The 23,352-nt window shown below is 39.4% G+C and overlaps 1 protein-coding gene across 1 annotated transcript; it reads left to right on the top strand.

Annotated features, from left to right (window-relative positions):
* The first annotated feature begins 440 nt into the window (after positions 1–440).
* On the top strand, positions 441–884 carry LOC124586826. Its single transcript, XM_047131426.1, has one exon. It carries the CDS (start codon positions 441–443, stop codon positions 882–884), a length of 444 nt encoding a protein of 147 aa, XP_046987382.1.
* The last annotated feature ends 22,468 nt before the right edge of the window (positions 885–23,352 follow it).

Below are 23,352 nucleotides of genomic sequence, written 5' to 3'. Positions count from 1 at the left end.
TGGTGTATTGCTAGGATCATAAGAGTTTTACAGTTTTCTTTTAGTACACCTCTCATCTAATTGATGTAGTACTTTAGGAGCACAGATTTCAACTTTTCTGAATGACAGCAGTGACAGCCCATTGGTACTTGGAAGTTATAAAGTTGCACTTGACACAGCAAGAGCTGAAAAATTATTTTCTAATGCCGAGTTGATAAAAGAATGCATAAATGATGTTGCAGATGTTTTGCATCCACTGAATGCAAATTGGTTTAGAATAATCAGTCCTTCTTGGCATGGGAGAGCAGTACATGCCAGAGAAGTATGTGAGGTTAGTGAAGGAAAAGTACAGAGGAGCAATGATGCAGGTGAAAAGTAGTGTGGGCATGACAAAGGAGTTTCCAGTAAAAGTAAGGTAACATCAATGATCTGTGCCTAGTCCCTATCTCTTTGATCTGATTATGGATGTGCTGGTGAAAGAAGTGAAGAAGGAGGTGCCATGGAACATGATGTTTGCGGATGATGTGGTTCTTTGTGAGCAGAGCATTGACAGACTTGAGGAAATGCTGGAGGATTGGAGGAAGGCACCAGAAGAAAGAGGGATGAAAATCAGCAGGACAAAGTCAGAATATTTAGCACTGAAGGACGTCCAGATGAGGTCTTGCAAGATCCAGGATGATGAGCTGAAATCGGTCTGCAAATTTAAATACCTGGGGTTGTACATACAGAGCAATAGAGGACTAGAAAGCAAGATACAACACCAAATAAAATGTGGTTGGAACAACTGGAGGAAAATAAGTGGAGTGTTGTGTGACAAGAAGGTGAGCATTGGGTTGAAAGGGAAAGTGTACAAGTCGGTGGTAAGGCCTCCTATGATATACGGGCAGAGACATGGCCAATCATAGTAGCCCAGGAAAGGAAGATGGAAGTGGTGGAAATGAAGATGCTGAGGTGGATGTGTGGGCTAACAAGGAAGAACAGGATTAGAAATGAATTTGTTAGAGGAGCTGTGAAAGTGGACCCATGAGGAAAAAGATACAAGAGAGCAGACTAATGAGGTACAGACACTTACAGAGAAAAGGGGAAGAGTATATCAGAAACATAGTTCAAGATATAAAGATTGAAGGAGCAAGAAGGAGAGGAAGACTGAAGATGAGGTGGAAGGATAAGATATCCGGGGACCTAAGGGGGAAAGGATGGAAGAAGGAAGAGGCAATGGATAGAGTACTATGCGGGAGAAGGATCCAGAAGACCAACGCCAACCCTATGTGACGTGGGACAAGGTGACAGTAAAGAAGAAGAAGAAGAAGAAGAAGAAGAAGAGAATGTACGACATCTTTAGGTCTGCAATAAAATTCCTTCATGCATCTGAAGTCTTGTCCTTCATGACATTAGATCCACATTCCAACATTCAGGTTGCTACAATCATGGGTTGTATAAGCAACCAGTTTATCAAAATTACTACACAGTTAAGACTAGTCAGTTGCTTCAGAGTATCATCAAAGCTGTCAAACAATTTGCAATGTTTTTTTGTAGCTGTGACTTATAATATAGTGTAAAAATATTAAATAAAACATTTTCTGAATCCAGCAGGTAACAGCAAGAGCATGTGGGTTTCCTTGAACACACATCTGTTGAAATCTTACTGGAGCGAGTACACTGACAGAGGCATTTTATTATGTAATATTTTGAAAATTAGAAAGTTTCTCTATCATGCCATTTGTTAATACCAAAAGACTGACTTAACAGTAACACACCAGGTTACCAAAATGCACTTTAGTGTAAGTAGATGACAATGCAGAAAGGATGGCATCATGCATATCTTCATGACTAGTAGTTCAGCTCTTGAAGTATCTTCCATACAAGGACACTATTGAAGTTGTTCAATATATCAAAGATGTCATTGTCTCCAGACCTCCAAATGATAAATCAATATTACAATAGAGGAGAATACTATAAAAGAGATCATTGGAAACATTCAACTAATCTAGTTAGTGACAACAGACTGTTACTTTCAGAAAATGTTTCATTACGGCAATAAAATCTTTCTTTGAGCTTGTTGAAAGCCAAAAGTACCATGAACGCCAATTTTAGATGAAGTTACATGCTAAATCAACATTACATGTCATCAAAATCAGGAAATAATGTTTATAATAATTCTATGCTGTTTGGTTTAAGTATCTTACCACATAGCATAAGGAGATGCACTCCGTTCCTACTTGACACCTCAACATTAGCAACATATATCCTATTCTTGTATCATTCTGCTACATCAATTGCTCAGCTACCACACACAAATGCTACAGGCGGCATGTACCATGACACTGTTATGCCTGTCCTTTCGGGCTATTCAAATAATTTGGTCAATGCTGTTCATGAGATACCTACAATTAATACTGCCACAAAGATCTCAGTACGGAAGTATGATACAGAAATACTGACCACTAATTTCTATCCAGAGCATACACATCTGCCCAACACCATGTGGTGCATCTCTTCTATACACTTCAGTCATGGTTCAATCCAGGAACTGCCACAACATGAGGTCCAAATGATTGGAAAAGAGCACAAGTAGTTCCAGTTTTCAAAAAGGGTCGTCGAGCAGATGCGCAAAAATATAAGCCTATATCTCTGACATCGACCTGTTGTAGAATTTTCGAACATGTTTTTTGCTCTGGTGTGTCATTTCTGGAAACCCAGAATCTACTCTGTAGGAATCAACATGGATTCCGGAAACAGCGATCATGTGAGACACAACTCGCTTCATTTGTTCATGACACCCAGAAAATATTAAATACAGGCTCCCAGGTAGATGCCATTTTCCATGACTTCAGACTGGTCATATACAGGCTCCCAGGTAGATGCAATTTTCCTTGACTTCTGGAAGGCATTCGATACAGTTCCACAGCGTCGCCTGATAAACAAAGTAAGAGCCTATGGAATATCAGACCAGTTGTGTGGCTGGATTGAAGAGTTTTTATCAAACAGGACACAGCATGTTGATCTCAATGGAGAGACATCTACAGACACTAAAGTACCCTCTGGTGTACCACAGGGGAGTGTTATGGGACCACTGCTTTTCACAATATATATAAATGACCTAGTAGATAGTGTCGGAAGTTCCATGCGGCTTTTCGCGGATAATGCTGTAGTATACAGAGAAGTTGCAGCATTAGAAAATTGTAGCGAAATGCAGGAAGATCTGCAGCGGATAGGCACTTGGTGCAGGGAGTGGCAACTGACCCTTAACACAGACAAATGTAATGTATTGTGAATACATAGAAAGGAAGATCCTTTATTGTATAATTATATGATAGCGGGACAAATACTGGTAGCAGTTACTTCTGTAAAATATCTGGGAGTATGCACATGGAACAATTTGAAGTGGAATGATCATATAAAACTAATTGCTGGTAAGGTGGGTGCCAGGTTGAGATTCATTGGGAGAGTCCTTAGGAAATGTAGTCCATCAACAAAGGAGGTGGCTATTAAAACACTCGTTCGACCTATACTTGATTATTGCTCATCAGTGTGGATACGTACCAGGTCGGGTTGACAGAGGAGATAGAGAAGATCCAACAAAGAGTGGCGCATTTTGTCACAGGATTATTTGGTAAGTGTGATAGCATTACGGAGATGTTTAACAAACTGAAGTGGCAGACTTTGCAAGAGAGGCGCTCTGCATCGTGGTGTAGCTTGCTGTCCAGGTTTTGTGAGGGTGCATTTCTGGATGAGGTATCGAATATATTGCTTCCCCCTACTTAGACATCCTGAGAAGATCACAAATGTAAAATTAGAGAGATTCGAGTGCACATGGAGGCTTTCTGGCTGTCATTCTTCTTGCGAACCGTACATGACTGGAACGGGAAAGGGAGGTAATGACAGTGGCATGTAAAGTGCCCTCCGCCACACACCGTTGGGTGGCTTGCAGAGTATAAATGTAGATGTAGATGTAGGTCATGGTACATTACCTGATCTGGTTGGTTACATACACAAATCTGGATGTTTTGCCATCACATTTTGATTTTACGAGTTGAATGACTCACCTCCATTCTGATGTTGGTTTAGATCAGACAACAACCTCACTTCAGCAGAATTCCATACACACTATGTCTGAATATTACATTGGCCCCAGTAGCAGAGAGGAGGTGATCCACTTCACAATACAAAGAAAGGGAATCTGGCAATCTCTCACTACTCCTGTGGAGACACTGTCAATACTAACATTGTTCAGGATGCATACTCTTGCTTTACAAGTTCGTGAATCATCTCAATTATGAACCCTGAATCAATGCCAGGATTAACTCCTGTCTCAAATATTGATTTTGTATGTACAAAATGTTTCCAATGTCTGGCACGAGGGGACTGTGGCAGAAGCCAGACATTTTCTGCATGTGAGATAAACACCTGTTGTAAAATTTGAAGAGCTTTACTGTTGGTGTTTAATGAAATAAATCTGATACAAAATTCTTTTATATCTGAAAAATATTGAATACTGAAATGATATTGACCAATGGATAGCCATCTGACACATGTAAGTCTTCTACTAGAATACTGACAGTGCTCTGCTATGAAGTGCTGTGCCACGAATGAATATATTGGCACAGTCCAGTAAAAATTCATACATCTTCCCTGGCAACTCAGGAAGCAGAGGAAAGCAGGCCAAGCTGCAGTAATAGAGTGGAGTTTCGATTTTGGGAGATGGTCGATATTGTAATTATGTCCAGATTATGGAACAGATTGCTGCATACCATATGAGCTGGGCTGTCTGAGAAGCCTATGGAGCAAAATAGCTTAGGAGGGAGGTGCTGTCATTCTGTTGACCATACGCAATCAAGCAAGAAAGTGTAACTCAGATGAAACAGCAGTATGCTGACGCTACGAAATACAGTAGCGAGAGCGACTGGAAAGTAAAGTTGGGTCATAGTGGAGTGTTTAGGAAAGCTGAGCAGACGACAAAGCAGACCAGATGCATAATGAACACATAGCAGCCTCCCATAGGAACTACTCATTTCCATTACAGTTACTCAGTCTGCAGCAGAGCAGGCTGGAGGAGCAACCTATGCCAGTCTGCTGTCTACTTGTCAAGCTGTCTATGTGATTCTGTGGAACAGCATGACCCATTGTGGAGACTGCAACTTGCACTAAACGACACCATAGTAGTCACGTAGATGTAGATGTAGATCGATGACATGCTGCAGTAAACGCTTGTCAGAGGGTTCTTTGAACCATGTTCACATTTTTTCTCTACCGTTCCACTCTCCGGTGGCACATAGGAAAGACGAACGCTTAAGCGAGTTCAGTTTCCACACGGATATATTTAAGTTATTAGAATTGTAATTTCTCCGTACTTACATGGGTGTCAATCAAATATTTCCACATTTCTATGTAAATCTCACTTCCATGAAAGAAGTGTTTGTTTTAATGATTGCCATGACAATTATTATATCAGTGATTTTCTCTCCGCCTCACCTCCCCCTTCCACCCATTTCTCGACATTACAAAATGAAGTGTCCTTCTTTAAACTTTTTCAGTGTACTCAATTAGTCTTATCTGATAAGGATCCCATAAACCACAAGAATACTCTGGTGTCTACTAAATTTTCTAGCAATAAAATGCAGTCTTTGCCTTGGCTTCTAAACAACATTATCGTTTCAATTTATGTTGTTCGTAACTCAAAAGCCTACATACCTAGTAGAACAGACTACCTTTAGATTTATGTGGTTTACTGTGTAGTTGAAATTTAACAGACTTCTTTTAGTACTCATGTGAATGACCTCCCAGTTTTTATTTATTTATTTTGATTATTTTATTTTATTTATTAATTTTTTATTTTTATTTTTTTGGGGGGGGGGGTGGGAGGGGGGGGGGGGGGGTGTCACATTGCCATCCTTCACACCATACAGATATTTAGATTAAATAATTTTGCAATTGATTTTAATACTGTGATGCCTTCCTTAGATGGCAAATATCAGTATCATCTGCAAACAATTTTAAGAGGAGTGCTCCTAAGCCATTTATATAGCTTGCCTCGAGTGAGAGAATGGCCCATTACCCGTGGGATATGTGCAGCTGGTGGCAATGCTCTTCCTTCCCATTGCCCCATAAAGTCTTAGGCAGGCTGACAGGCAAAGCTGCTTGGGACCAGTGAGTGTCTACCGCATTTTGCAGAGCTCTGCAGTCTTCTAAGAACTGAGCTTCAATAATTCAGAATAAGTTATAATTTCTTCCTCTTACTAGATAGAATTGATCAGACTAGGTGATGCATGTATTTAATTCAGATGTTTACCACATTTCTTTGTAGAGCTATGACCATTGAGTCCCAACACTACATTGGCTGTTTAATTCAATACGTACCTCAGCTAAAATGATCTAACAGTGTTTCCATGTCACTAACCTCACTGATACATAGAATATAAGTGACCAGTCACTTTTCTAAGGAATCATTGCTCATTTGAAACATGTCCAGTGAGCAGCATCTTACTGCCTCATTTGTGAATTTTATGTAGATTCATTTTAACCAAGGCAAGCATGCAGATATTTTCGCAAAGGTTCCAGTGATACCATTCAGGACTATGTAGGTCCAATATCTTAGATTTTATCATGTGTTGAGTGATAATGGACAAAAGCAGAACAAGTTTCTTTGTGTCCATACATCAGTACCAGAGGCGTGACCAGCGTACGTTTTGAAACCTTTATATTGTGATTATGTACTGCTTCGTAGATCATCGTTCAATTCTTTCTTGAAAGAGCAGAATTCAAAGTTAATCAGAGCCCAATCAGTAAGGAATTCATTTTGTGTTTAGAAAGTTTGGAAGATTCTTCAATAATTATTATAAACCAGAATATAGATGAAAAATTTTTCAATAACTTATTCTCCCGCTATTCCCAATTCTTGTCACATATATGATGTAAGAAGCTGTTGTAGTCATGAAAATGTTAAGTTTGTTTTGTTATGGGAAGGTCACTTATTAAATTAGCAATTTCCCATTGCTCATGACATTAACTTTGAGATCAACTCGCATGGCATTCATGTTGGGTAATGTGATACTGATGCAAGTATCTGTCGTGTGACAATAATTAATTGTCTATTAATTCTCAGGGCATGAGTGACAAAACAGCATTCGGGCATCTCAAGTGTGCACGCGACAACTGGATGTACCTTAGTGTTGCAGACTTGATTGTTACTGAATGCCAAAAACACACAAGTTAATCAAACTAGATTCAAGGTTAAAAGCCATGATTCATCATACAAAATGGGAGGGGTAGGCACCAAAGTGCTCAAACCTGCGCAGTATAAATGAAAGATGAGACACGAAGGTAAGTAATATTTCATGTACCAAGCCTGCACAGAATATACCCAGTAACTGAGGCACACTTTCAAAGTGTCGGCTGCATAGGACTGACAGATCTGGTGCCATTCCACAGCCGGAGCTGATGCTGCTGCCACTCACCTCAGACAGCGTGTACTGGGTGGGCACTTCCTGCCACTGTGCTGGAGAGTAGAAAAGTCAACCATTGCACTTTATCAAAAATAACAGTTTTGTGTCTTAATACTGTTTCACTAATGCCCGTGGGTGTCAGATGGGAATCCACTCACCACAACTGGTGTGATGGTTGGACAGCCTCCTGAACCCAGCCAGCCCTCTGAGCCCACCCAATGTAATGTCCAGCCCCATGGACAGTACATCTGGCAAAAGAAGTCCTCTGGCATCAGAAGCAACTTCTGCCCCACCTCGCAGCCCAGCACTATGCTTTTGTGAGTGATTCTTGGTTTTGGCTATGTTTTCTGTGTTACAAGCACAATTAGCCCATAGGACATTCACATCAGCTTAAAAATGTCTTAATGCTATCGGCATTCAGTTGGGTGTCAATGCTGCAGTTAGTTTGCGTACTGGTTGTGTTGCACAATGACAGTGCCAGTTAGACTGTACAGTGGCCTGACAAGATTCAGATCACTGCTGCACTCTATAGCCAACGCTTCTTTGAGTACTACACATAAGTTTTAATGTTGGTCAGTCCCTGCTTGTTTGTTTACTGTGGTGATAGAGCATATTTTCCATATTATCAAATGGAGGTTGCACAAATAATGGAAATGTGAATATCACCGAAGCACCAAGTGATCAAATTTTTTAAGGTGTGAGTAGCATGGCTATATCTTTCAGCAACTCTGCAATGCAGCAGTAATATCACATGTGCAAAGGAGCAGTAGTATCACAGGAGCCTGTTGACATTTTGATAGCCATTAATGAGTGTTGGCAAGCTGAGCCGGTACAGGGAAAAGCCTCACTGAATATCATTATCATGCCTATAAATCCTGTTGCAGCTAATTTGGTGCCTCTTTATTTTGGATAAATTCACCGACAATGTATCAGTATTTATTCGTGATCTGAAAGCAGCCCCTAACTAACCATTTACACACATATCTCATTAGGCCGGTTTGCAAAGTTAGGGTGGAATGGTAACTCGAAGATACACATAATGTACCTTGAGAGATTGCAATACAGATGTTAAAGCCTTTTAATAATCTGTTCAGATGCCTGTTCCTTAATCAAACAGTTGAGTGGGACACTTTCTAGAGAAAAGCTCAATGGTTTGTCACAGAGATGGAATCGATCAGTAGATGCATTTTCAGACATAATTACGAAGGACAATACACAATCCTAAGCATTAAGGTAAAAAGCCAAAACTGATAAGATTTATTCTGGTAGAGGCTGGACCCTGGATGTATTTTTTACGAGCATTTCCAGGCAATATGTCGCGACTACATGATATAGGTTGTGTGGAGTAGGAGACAATGATGTGGTGTCATTGGGATCAACATGGCTCAGTTTCATTGTTGGTGTATGAAATTTTCAGTACCAGATGGAAGTACTGCCACTCATTGCTGATGGGTGCTGTGTTGTCCTTGATCTGTATTTTCTGGATATGGGGCAACAGTCCAGCTGTGAACGACCACTGCTAGTGTGACATTGTCACAACTTTCAAGTATAATGCAGGTGGTACCAAATACACTGCAGATGTGTCCACTGAAGTTCAGTTTGCACAGTATTTTACCAACAGATACAGAATTGATAGTCTTGGTGACCTATCAAGTGAAAGTAGTGCTGTGGAGCTGTTGGAATCCACTAAAGAGATGAATACATTGTATATTTTCTGCGTGGTAATATAGCAAGTGTAAGAGAATAGGTCGAGCTTGTATAGTCCTGAGGTGTGTGGATAACTTCAGTTCAGATGAGGTCTGTCTGCCAGGGAATTAAACTTGGACATCCTGCAGGATGATGATTAGGTATGTCAAGGGGAGACAGTCCCATGCAGACTGTCAATCCATCTACATTACATGAAAAGGTGATTCACTTTGTGCAGACAGACAGAACAGTGGTCAAAGCTTCACTGTGATGATTCAGACTTTTTTAAATTGTGGTGGACCATTACCAGCAACAACAGCTATGCAATGTATGATACCAGTGGGTAGTGACGAACAAATTCATGGGAACCCATACAGAATCCTGAAAGATCTACAGCCAATAATGTAAGAATTGCTCGAGCAATAGGTTGCTTATGGGATTATTGAATGTAGTGATAATCTGCATGGTGCACCTGTTTTAATTGTTTCCCAAAAAGTCGTCAGATGGAACAAGGAAGTATAGCTTTTGATTATACAGGAGACCCTGGCCATCATCTATGGTTTAATGTACTTACATTATTACCGGCATGGAAGAAATTATTAAGATGTGACAGACCATGCTGCATTGAAGTGGGTTCTAGGATTAAAACACTCTTCAACTAGATAATCACCAGTAAGCTGAAAGGCTGGAGTACTGTGAGCAATGAATAAGAGCACTACAGAGTGAAAGAAGGAACTTCTGCTAACACTGACAGCCAAATTTAGGGAGCAACCACAGTCTGTGACACACAGAGGCTTGTTGCGCAGAATGACTGTGGACCATGCATGGTGGTACCTGCAGCTTTCTAGGAAAACACTAATGCAAGCATATGACAATTTATCGGCAGGTCATGGAGGTTGAATACCAACTGAGCAACGAGTAACCAAAAACTTTTTGCCAAGTATCAGGAACAGGAGCCGGATCTTAGAAATGGTATACTGTGTGCACAACATGCCAATTTCAATTTATTATTCAGACATCAACTGCAAAGGTTGTCAGAAGCATCCAAACAATTTAAAACGGTGTGGATGGCTGTTGCCTGACCATTTATGGAATACCAGGTGCTACTGAAATTTCATGTTGCTGACAATAATCACAGATGAGGTTATCAATTTTATGTCTGATCTGATGAAAAAGTTATCAAATTTGCTAAGCATTCACAACCTTAGGACTAGACCTATCCTTCAAATGGAAGAAGGCAGCATTTTCATCTTACAATTGCCAAATTTTACATTTTTTGGTGAACACCAACCAAATGACAGAGGTGTGACTCCCATATGCTGTATCAGCTTATAACTGTAAAAGAACACAGCAATATTGTGCTTTCACCCTGTCATATAGTATAGTATACGGCAGGAAGATGCCTTCACCATTTGAGGTAGTAAAGCCTCTATTTGGGAGAAATGGGGACTCAGTGCAATATTTTTAGAAACTTCTTCACTATCTATAACAGAGGGTGAAGAAAAGCGATGCTCAAGCATCAGGACCACACAGGACAGTGTGTCAGTAACCTGCTTCAGTTGGACAATGGGTTCTGCAGATGATGATGGGTTATGTCATCTCTATGGATCCATTTTCTATGAAGAAAAACCTCTGCTGTTATGCATTGAGCCATGTTATAGGACATTGTGTATTGGCCAGTAGTATGACTATCTTAGTAATGGATATATGCACACTTTTGGAAAGGGGGAAAAATTGACATACATTTCTTTCTGCCAGATGGTTTATTCCAGAGTATCTAGGATGCGGATCATAGTTCTATTGGTTCTATACTTCAATAAGTGAAGAGTAGTAGAATCGCTACAGTATCAGCTGCCTGAAGCAGGAGTATTACTTGCCAGAAAAATGGGACACCACACTTGCTAATGATGATTAGAAGTTGAGACTGTTGCTTCTTATATTTAAAAGAATCTCAGAATTATCAAACTATTAAGTATGGGCTGTTACTGGCTCTCAAATTACATGGTAAAGAAAACAATAGATTTGATGTGTACACTATTCGCTTCCATATTCCAGGACTGTTTACAGTCTTCACTGTCTCCCAATTCCCTCAAAGTATGCAAAGTACTTCCAGTATTTAAATTAGAAGACAGCCCTGATCAGAAGACAGCCCTGATCAGAAGACAGCCCTGATCAGAAGACAGCCCTGATCAGAAGACAGCCCTGATCAGAAGACAGCCCTGAATAGAAGACAACTCCCTGTTTTCAAGGGCATTCTTGAGAAAAAATAAAGTTTTTCTCAGAGGCAGAACGAAGTTCACTGGGTATAGCAGGTCTTAAGAATAATATGTTATTTTGTTTTGCCATATAAATTATCTCTAGTCTATAAGAATAATGTATATGTGTAACACAATGTATACATGTAACACAATAGCCATTGTTGGTGGTAGCTCGTGACACAAACAATAATAATAACCAAAAGCTGTATAGGGAGTGAGAAAAGGCTAAGGGGGGAGTGCGTTTCTACGGTAGATCACGTGGATTTAACAATTGCAGCCAATGCACAGTTTGTCCATGGGCATACAAACATAGCGGCAACTTTGTGTAGAAACGTGTTCGCCAGCATTATGAATTAGGCCAAGCCCACACGCATCAATTTTTATTGTAAGTACAAATATTGTACAATTAAATTCTTTTAGAGGGACAAAGGAGAGCAGAGGAATTTCTTTGTCCTACTAAAAGAATTTGATTGTATGACATATTTCCATATGATAAAAGTTGATGCAAGTGCACTAGGCCTAAATGTTGGTTTAGCAAATGATGCGTGCTACCTAGGTAAACTTCTCAGTCTAGTTACGTCGATTCAAAGAGGGAAATTCGAGTCATCCCTTTTGGTACATTTTCTTCAATTGACTATCAATCGAATATCATCGGAAGACATCTGGTGGGGATAACTGATCAAGTGATAATTGATCAGTTATCAACCAGGGTTGAAAATTATTTAATTACTAAAATTGCAATTAAAAAATGGGGGTTGGTGGCAGAAGGGTGAAAATTTAGGGTTGTGTGTATATTTTGTAATGCCACACCATAAAAAATTAAAATAAAAGGTTCTGTCCAAAAAATAAGAAAAAAATTTTTGGGGTGGACCATCCTTATCACCTAGGGGTATGAAAAATAGATTATGACTGATTCTCAGATGTACCGAATATACATGTGAAATTTCATCACGATTGATCGAGTCGTTTCAGAGGAGTATGGCACTGTGACACAAGAATTTTATATATAAGGAGGTGGATATTCTGACTAATCAAAATTACAAACTGTTATAGTATCTGTCTCAGAAGTTAACATAATACCTATTCTAAATGCATGCCATTTGTTCATTGTTAACAATTTGATAATGTAAGGACAAATAAAACAAACGAAGAAAAAAAGTTTTACATTAATTTTTAGATGGTTTTCCTTTATACATTTTTCACATAGCAACCCTGTCATCTGGGGTGCCACTAGTTTTTACTCATCATCATCATCATCATCATCATCGCACATCTGTGAAATTTATATCATTGTTGTCACATTTGGCTGTTTCTGCCAAATATATTGACATTTCCAATGTTGTGATTACCTTGCGATCTCAGAATACAGCTATTTTTATGCATATATGTATAGGATTATGCTTCTATTCTGACGTATGTTACAATACATCTTGCTTCCAAAGATATTGTCTTCTCACCCCTCTCTCATTGGCAGCGTTGATCCAGCATCAGAGACATGGTTTCATTCCCGTCATATGTCACAGTGACTGTCGACTACATGGCATCACGAAACACTTATGTATGCCTCTGTTTCTCAGCTAGACTTTTATTGTCTCCTGCAGAAATGAATACTCTTGTTGAGTTCTTGTAAAATTTTACAGTCAACTCAATTCCAACTACAAACTGATTCAGGCAAACTGCAATTTAAACATGTTATATGTTCCTAAAAAGCTGAAGCACACAAGATAGATTCCAATGGTCGGCCAACAAAACAATGTAATTTGCTGGCCACGCGCTACTTCCCTGCCTGTACTAATCGAGTTTTCACCTAAGCTGATATCACTGTTCCTCTTCCAATCCTTCTACAGTGTTGTGCTTGATGAACTGTTAAACACTGATTGCAATATCTTCTGGGGCACAAGTCATATGTAACAGCAGCAGTAGCAACAGCTAATACATAATTAAATATCATGATTCAGTTCAATTCTCAAACTTCCTCTCGGCTTCCATCTTCTGACATCTATTGGTACCAGCTCTACGACACGTCTTGCCACTGTAATTTATTCTTGCAAATGCATTTAATATGATGTATGTCATTTGTTCCATCTTTTTTTGTCAGAATGTCAGCATCACGTTCAACAGCTGATTCAAAACTGGTAACATTTGTATACAGTATTCTAATACATGAACAGCGACCGTATTTATCATTTGCAATGCACTTATTAAATCATTACAGTCTCTCAATTAAAATATTGATTCGGTTTCAGAATCCAGTAACTTTTTTGAAGGATAACATTTCTCCTTTATTTCCACATGGTATCCATACATGTATGAGAACTTTCACTCTGAACGTGTTCAAATACAACAAGAGTTTGTAAATGATACAATATGGCATGTTCCAGAAAATAGTCAAATTTAATGCAGAGCAACAGATTTTTGTAGTAGCTATTTCATAATTTCTCCCGTATCACTTACACTAGCACTGTCTGAGTCGTCACGTGACTCTTCGCATAGCGTTGATGGTTTATCAAGGCGCTTCGGCGTATTGGTATATCTTGAGCCTGTTGGAAGTCGAGTTTTATTTGGCCACCACTGTCCTTCTGAATTCTTCAAAATAAATTTCTGTGTGACCTCAATAGCCAAAGCTTCATTTGTAAATGTAAGACAACCACTATATATCCTGTTAAATGATGGAAAAATGTTGACCTTAGCAGCTATAGCTTTATCAGCAAATATAAGGTGACTCTTTATTTTCCAAAAGATGAAATGGGGGAAAAAACCCTTATCTTATAATTGTCTGAGATATCTCACTTACTTACATATATCCAATTACTTATGTTATATGAAATGAGCAAAGCATTTGTCTACATTCCCTTCAACATCCTGGCAACAGAACTAGAATTTTATGAGGTATGTAATCCAGAATTAGCAGTAATAGCTTCATATCTTTATAATACAACATAGCTTGTCACAGTTGAAAATAAACACACCCCTTCACGTTGTTTTCAACAGGACACATTACTTCGACCATTCTTCTTCATCGTCACTATAACTGACGCTCCTCTCTATATAAATCATACGCTATGCAGATGCCACAACACTGGTCGCCTCACGTCAGAAGATCTCAGCCTTGCATAACAGTAATCAGGAAACACCCAAATCTGCCCTCCACTGGTTCTCAGCAAGTAAATTACTATGTAATCCAGAGAAAACAAAACAGCTTCTTTTATGATTGCCCAAGGATGTAGAAAACAGATCTGTAAAAGTGTTAGGAATGCATATTGATTCCAAACTTAACTGTGAAGAACATGTTAGTCAGGTATGAAAAAGATTTCTAGGATCTCCTAATTGCTTTGGAAACTTACAGACATGATTAGTATTGACTTCCTGAGACTAATATACTTTGGACTGTTGCCATCACATATTACTTATGGCCTTTTTTGTGGCGTTGTTCGTAGCGACAAACAATTCGCTGTAGAAACGGCTTACGAAGTCACCGCCACACTTTTAATAGCGGGCCGACCGGTCCGCTGGAACAGTGAACAGAAAGATGAAAACCCAAACACTCTGATTAGATAAAAGTCGGTACTTATCTTTATCAACGAAGATACAGAAACAGTAGTGAGCGCCGGGTCTACAGAAATCTGTCTAGTTCGAGTCGGAGCGGCTAGGTCAACGTCGGCTGACGACAAACAACAACTCTGCTGCGATGAACACACAACTGACTAGCAAGTACACAATTCGGTGGCGAGTATACAACTGAGCGGCGAATACAGAACTGTCCTAGCGCTCGCGACTCCAGCGCTTAAGAAGCCAGAAGCCAGCGGTGGCGCGCGCAGACTTGCGGCGATTTCCTGTCTCGCTGGCGCTGCTTATGCGGACGGTGTCCGGACTTTGATGCTGCCAACCTTTTGGCAGCGGGCTCGGGTGGCATTACTGGCTAGGATATAACAGCCTTCTCATTTGATAAGACACCCTCCTACACTGCCAAAATTCTCAGAATACAGGAAAGATTGTAATGCATAATGTGTAAAACAAGTCCCAGAGAGCACTGTCGCCCTCTTTTTACCAGGCTCAGACTATTGACTGTTGTAAATGTAAATATGTACACATATATCTGTTTACTACATGTAAACATAAAATTCTGTTAGGGTAGAAATTCATGCTACAACAATAGAATGAAGGTGGATGATGACGTACCAAGATACAGATTAACACCACCGTGTGTCTAGCACAAGGTGAATACTTTAAAACTCTTCAATTAATAACATGAAGTACTCAGGGCATGCCATTACAAATTTTTAAGGAAAGACTGCACAATTGGTTATTGGACAACCCATTTCTCTGTTTGCAAGATTTCATGATCCGAGTAGTGCTGAGATCAGTCTGTAAAATCGACTATATCCACTGTTTATTCTGTTTATGAGGGCCTATCAGTTAACAAAATAATGTACAATGGTTATTAGCATGTAAGATAACAGCTAATTGCACTGTCAGCATACAAGTAATAATTCTTTAATCACTGCATCAGTATATTTTGTGTTTGTTAGCTTGGTACGTTAATTGTGCTCACCAGGTTAGTAATCGTAATGTGGAAGTAACACTATGTTCACTGCCTTACCATGTACAGTATTTACATATTCCTGGTATGCCAACCCTCTCTATTTACTGCAAATAGCTTCAGAAAATTTTATTGTGATTTGTACAAAACACAAAGCCTATTCCTAGCTGAATGACCACTGGCGATAAACATTCTTGACAGTCAGTTATCTGAGATCCCACTTTGGACACAATGATAGTTTCAGAAAATTATAGTTCAAATTGGGGATGAGTATCACAGTGAACTCTGCTGGCTTAGCTGCAGAAATGTCCTGAAAAGTTTTTCTGACTAGAGAATCCCTATAAATCAGTTTTTAAAGATCAAAAGAAGGCATCACCGCAAAACAGAATATCCAGAGTGGGCTGCCGACCTCGGTTTGCATTGGATATTACAGGACATTTGATTGCTTTGCACACTAGCCTGCAAGGTGAAAATCAATTAATCTATGAAAGGACTGAAAAATATAAATCACTTTCATGAGAAAACTTCCAATGTGGAAAGACAGACAAAGCAGAGAAATGTGCTGCATTTTTCTGATGACAGTTATTCTCCAGATAAGAATTACGAGGAGTACATTCTCCTAATTAGTACAATGAAGGATGAACCTGGGCAATTTAGGGATATACTAAATCCATTCCAAGCTTTCAATTTATTTGTGAGACCACTTGCTACTTCTGTAGATGACACTTCCTGCAATTTGTGAATGGAAGTAATACATGGACCTACAAAGTAATTGTCCTCTGATAGGCAACTCCTTTACAGAAAGAAGTTTAATATGATATCATCATAACTCTGCACAACAACAGCTTCCTCATCTTCATCACAAGCTTTTCGATGTTGGGATTGAGATAAGTCTGAAAAACAGATTTTCAAACATTAAGAAAATTTATAAATAACTGTTAAGAGCAATCAGCGATTAAAATTTACATAACTGTTTGCGTTTTTCTTTATGTATCAGTTTTGTACCAGACTTCAATGTCACTGTAAATTCACCTTGTGGTATTTAAATTGGGTAACAATTTTTTGCAATTGTAAGTATACCGTTATTGAAGTAGAGAAGATCATGCAGGTCCATACATTGGGTGAGAGTATACATTTGAATTCCTGAAAATACTAACCACAAAGCATACTTCAAACTATTTTAAATGCTTGTCCTCTGGAGTGAGAATGTATTACTGCTTGTGGTGTTGGTTCTGAGTGCATTACTTGGAAATGAGAATTTCGTTCACGACAAAAAAAATTTTATCACTCCCAGCAAACTTCACTGGCTACGATCACATATAATGTGTGTGTTTACACGTCTGTTGACTAAATATATAAAATATACAAAAATTTTATGTCTACAATAGTATTCTGAAGATTTCTTGAACAATTCAAGAGCTCTGCCTAAAAATTTTGTATTATGGCAGTCACACCTGATTGAAGAATTCTTTACATCTCAAATTACACAACATTGTTCTAATGAACTACAACTGTTTTGTCAATTTGCATATTTATGAAAAGCATTTTAAACCCCCTTCTATTGTTGCAGGATGGATTGTTAAATACCAAAATTTAAGGAGAGAATGGATAATAGAGAAAAAAGATCCAAAAATAGAATGAAAGAAGTGGTTCGTTTTATGATGGAAGGAAATTTATCACAAACCAGAGAAGATACAGGATCTCCCAGTGATAACTTTTAAGAGACTTTGAGAGGTGAACAGGTTTGTAAAGAAAGCAATTTACGTGCGATTGTGAAATGCCACATTTTCCACAACCTCCAGACATGTAATATAGGGGTCTGCTTGCAACACAGTGGTAGGCTGATGACCATATCTAACTTAGTACTTTGAAAAATTACCTGTCTAAAGAAGATTAGAATTATGATAACGGTAATATACTGTAGATCGGGACACACTTTATGGTGCTAATACTCATTATGGAGGAAATTCTTAAATACGTCATTTTGGATTCAGCACATAAACTTGAACTATGAAGCACATCACATGTGGCACATGATTTTTGTCTAGACTTTTATGAACGATGAGGATATGCACTTATTCTTTACCTGCCTGTAACCACAAACAACATGTGCAAAGGGTCAGGTGGCGCAATTGCTCACAATCCTTGGGCTACTACAGACAAAGGATATGTCTGATAACAGTATATGTAACAACAGAGTTTGTGATAAATGTGGTATGAGCATCCTACATGAGAGAGAGCAAGCTTCAAAGGGTGAGGACTAAAGTTAAACATGTTTGACTAACCACGTGTATCCCACAGAAAAACAGGAGCACAGGACAACGAGTGCTACCACACACCAGAGATACTTGCAGCCCTAGATGGACAAACAGATAAGTCACATGCATTGCAAGGTCGTGCATGCATGGAAGATGGTGCATGCATGCACGTTGTACAATTGTGGCATTTACTTGTGGTGGGTGATAGTGGTTCGTAATGAATCCGTGCACAGGCCTGTTCGAAAGTTCATTATTGGTGTTGTGAAGATGACGCTTGGTAGTGAGATTACCGAAATGGTGTGTAATCCAGATGTTTTGGTACAAAACATCTGGAGTTGTCGAACCTGTTGGACCAACTTTTTGAAAGAGATACTATCATGTTGGAAAGACGCACTGTCAGGAATATCACATCACAAAGTCTAAGTGATGGGAAACCAGGGACATTACTTGACAGTGATACCCAACAGTTGCATTTGCGAAATGTGGCAAACAGTTCCAGTTCTTAAGATCTGTCACCCCCCACACCCACAATGCCACTTGCGACGTACAAGCATTCACTAACAATTCACACAAACAACCACACAGAGGATTAATAACAGTGTGAAAGTAAGGTCTAAATCCAAAGTAGTGACTGAACGCAACACAATATAACACCAGAGAAGATGTGACAAACTGTTGCAGCTCTTGAATCTGGCAGTGCTACAGAATACGAGGTGGCAAGAATTCGCCTGCATATGTATACCAGTTCCATTAGGCATCTCACAGTAATGGCCGCATACACTTTCAACATCACCATTGTGAAGCCAATCGTGCAGACTGTATGGTGAGTGGCAAAGTGGACAATTGCCAATTGTGAAGGTCTGGGGCACCATTGTGTGCAACATAAGAGCTCATTACCTATGTTTTGAGGACTGCCTGAGCAGTTACCACTAAATCGTGGAGGATTTACGGCTCGAGGCACTGGCCCTAATTCAAGCCATTCCACGTGGCATATTTTAGTATGGCAACATCCAGCTAAATGTAGCAAGGAATGTGCAACTCATCTTCGAAGAACGAACGGTGCCATCACGTCCGTGGCTTGTCGGTTCATCTGACATGTCACCCATCAACCGTGCGTGGGATATGGTTGGTTGGCAATTTGTACATTCAGGCATATGGCAGCCCACAATTGATGCTTTGTAGATTTGCGTAAAAACTGTGTGGCAGAGTATTCCCCAGCAACATGTTCACGTGCTCTTTGATTCTATATCATGAGGTCTAGGGACACCGATGGCAGCACGTTGGTGGTGCTTCTCTAAACTGAACTGCCACAGTCATAGTGCAAGCACAGGTCTGTAGTGTTAATCATGTGTGTAGTGTCAAGTCTGTAATCAGTGGTATTAATTTCACTGTGATCACATCTCTCAGTGTTTCACTTTTTCAAAACTGTAGTGTCTTAACAGAAACATCCACAATGGATGTCACACGCCATTTTATACCTGCACTTTTCAATTTTCATTTTTCCTCAGAAGAAACGGTATAAAGATAATCCATTGATGGTATGTTCAAGAGAAATAATTTTTGGTGGAGCTCCTGAAAGCAGGTGGATGAATCGGAACATGTTCTTGCAGTGGTTGTAACATTTTAAACTGCACGTTCTACCAACAGGAATGAATCCAGCCCTCTTAATTGTGGGTGGCCACACTATTCATAAAGAGCAGTCAGTTAAAGAATATACAGGTAACCATCACATTTGTGTGCTGAACACACCATCATGTAACATTTGCAAGTTACAGCCACTGGACAGGAAATTCTTTAAGCCTCTTTGGGCTGCACTTGAAACTGCAAATTCAACACCAAAGGGATGACATCCTGCACTTAGAGGCACTGACTGTGATACTGTTCCTCTTGTGCAGCCATTTACACTCCATCCCGTATGATTCTCCCCCCAGACCTAATTAACTGAACCGAACTAGTAGGTGAGTGCATAATCAAGGACATTTCAACAACAGAGGCAGACAGCAACATGTACAAATGGTACGGAACTAGAAACAAGTTTCAGCAGACTTACCACTCGTCCAGCTGCAGAACAACCCTTCTAATTTCGGTTTACACACACAGAAAATCCCATGACTGACCACACTGTCTGTAGTGATCCAGTCCCTTTCTTATTATACAGTTTAATTCCTTTTCTTGCTTGTTGCAAGTGTCTACTACAGCAGCAGTGTCAAACAGGAGTGGTAAAGTGAACTTCCTTGCTAAGACTGTCTCCATTATAAAAATCATAGCAAGTCACTGCAATTCCAGCAGTCACATCCCATAATAATCGCACCCAGTGGCAGCCCCTCAGGTGCACACAACTAAGGCCCGAACTGTTGCCACCAAGCGTGCAATGGTGAGCATTTGTCAGCCTGTTTGTGGGCACTGGAATTCTCAGAACTACCAGCTGAAGCAGACGGGCACTGCTCTATTTGAGTGCTGTCTGCAGGTAGAGATCTTGTTTGGAGAAGGTGGCACATGATGGTATCAGGCACAGTGGAAAGACCAAAGGTATCAGCTTGTGGCCCTGAGGCTCCAGAAATCTGTCTACACAGATATAAGTGTTGTTTCATGACCAGTAACCTTCCTGCCATGAGGACACTGTCAGAGGAAAATAAGTATCAAGGACAACGCAGAATCTGCAGACGACAACCCACTCACTTTCCAATCCTTAAAATAGAATGTAAAATCCGACCTCTTCAGGTCTTCGCTTGCCTATCATATTGAGGAGCCTGGAAAAAGTACTATTATTTTCATACCATCTCAAAAATAGTGCATTCTGCCATGACTGTGGCTAGATCACCAGAAATATCTTTATTATGTATCATATTTGGGTACATCACCTCCCCACACACAGTTCCCTCCTCCCGCATCTACTAGTGACTGGCTCCAATTATGGGATTCTCTTCCTGGGAATGCCCAGATCAGCAAACTAACACCAGTCAGAGTCAGTAAGAAAGGGCAGAAGATTAATTTATTTTTATTTATTTATTTATTTATTTATTTATTGTTCCGTGGGACCACATTAAGGAGAAGTCTCCATGGTCATGGAACGAGTCAATACATGAAATTATAACACTATTGTAGAAACAGATAAAATGAAATATAAGAAACATATTCAGTTGTAGATTGTAGAAACAGATAAAATGAAATATAAGAAACATATTCAGGCGACAAGTCAAAAGTTTAAATAAAGAAAATTAAGAATGTAACACTGCAATTTTCTTAATTTTTTAGCTCTTCCAGGAGCTCCTCGACAGAATAGAAGGAGTGAGCCATGAGGAAACTCTTCAGTTTAGACTTAAAAGTGTTTGGGCTACTGCTAAGATTTTTTTGAGTTCTTGTGGTAGCTTATTGAAAATGGATGCAGCAGAATACTGCACTACTTTCTGCACAAAAGTCAAGGAAGTGCATTCCACATGCAGATTTCATTTCTGCCTAGTATTAACTGAGTGAAAGCTGCTAACTCTTGGGAATAAGTTAATATTGCTAACAACAAATGACATTAAAGAAAATATGTACTGTGAGGGCTATGTCAAAATTCCCAGACTATTGAATAGGGGTCGACAAGAGGTTTTCGAACTTACACCACATAGCTCGAACAGCCCGTTATTGAGCCAAAAATACCCTTTTTGAATCAGAAGAATTACCCCAAAAAATAATACCATATGACATAAGCATATGAAAATATGCGAAGTAGACTACTTTTCGTGTTGAAATGTCACTTATTTCAGATACTGTTCTAACGGTAAATAAAGCAGCATTTAGTTTCTGAACAAGATCCTGAACATGGGCTTTCCACAACAGCTTACTATCTATCCGAATGCCTAGGAACTTGAACTGTTCTGTCTTGCTTATAACATGCCCATTCCGTCTGATTAAAATATCAGTTCTTGTTGAATTGTGAGTTAGAAACTGTAAAAACTGGGTCTTACTGTGATTTAGCATCAAATTATTTTCCACAAGCCACGAACTTATTTCATGAACTACATTATTTGATACTGTTTCAATATTACACACAAGATCCTTCACTACCAAGCTGGTGTCATCAGCAAACAGAAATATTTTTGAATCACCTATAATACTAGAAGGCATACCATTTATATAAATAAGAAACAGCAGTGGCCCCAGCACCGACCCTTGGGGAACGCCCCACTTAACAGTGCCCCATTGGGACTGAACATCACTACCACTCTCAATATTGTGGAGAATTACCTTCTGCTTTCTGTTCATAAAGTAAGAGGCGAACCAGTTGTAAGCAACTCCCCTTACTCCATAATGGTCCAACTTCTGCAGTAATATTTTGTGGTCAACACAGTCAAAAGCCTTTGTCAAATCAAAGAAAACACCTAGCGTTCGCAACCATTTATTTAATCCATCCAAAACCTCATCGAGGAAAGAGAATACAGCATTTTCAGTTGTTAAGCCATTTCTAAAACCAAACTGTACATTTGACAGCAAATTATGTGATTTTAAATGCTGCAGTAACCTTATATATACAACCCTCTCGATAACTTTAGCAAACGCCCATAGCATAGAAATAGCTCTATAATTGTCAACATTATCCCTGTCTCCCTTTTTATAAAGTGGCTTCAGTACCGAGTACTTTAATCGGTCAGGAAACCGACCACTCCTAAAGGAAAAGTTACAGATATGGCTAAGTACTGGGCTAACATACATGGAACATTACTTGAGTATCCTGCTAGATACCCCGTCATATCCATGAAAGTTCTTGGTCTTTAGTGATTTAACTATTAACTCAATCTCCCTCTTGTCAGTATCATGGAGGAGCATTTCAGGTAACAGTCTCGGAACACTTTTTTTTAAGAGCGCTATATGATTCCCTGTTGGGACTAGGTTTCTATTTAGTTCACCTGCTATATTCAGAAAGTGATTATTAAATACTGTACATATATGTGACTTATCAGTAACACGGACATTCCCACTATGCACTGATTCTATATCCTTGACCTGTCTCTGCAGAGCAGCCACTTCCTTTACGACTGACCATATGGTTTTAATTTTATCCTGAGACTTAGCTATTCTATCTGCATACCACATACTTTTTGCCATCCTAATAACTTTTTTAAGCATCTTACAATACTGTTTGTAATGGGCTGCTGCATTTAGATTGTGACTGTTTCTAACGTTTTGATATAATTGCCACTTTG

The sequence above is a fragment of the Schistocerca americana genome, unplaced genomic scaffold, assembly GCF_021461395.2.
Source record: "Schistocerca americana isolate TAMUIC-IGC-003095 unplaced genomic scaffold, iqSchAmer2.1 HiC_scaffold_57, whole genome shotgun sequence".
Classification (NCBI taxonomy): Eukaryota; Metazoa; Arthropoda; class Insecta; order Orthoptera; family Acrididae; genus Schistocerca; species Schistocerca americana.
Note: the sequence above shows the minus strand (reverse complement) of the source record. Positions and strands in the feature narration are given on the sequence as shown.

Coding starts and splice junctions, on each gene's coding strand:
- LOC124586826 (XM_047131426.1), top strand. CDS start 441: ATGGATGTGCTGGTGAAAGAAGTGAAGAAGGAGGTGCCATGGAACATG.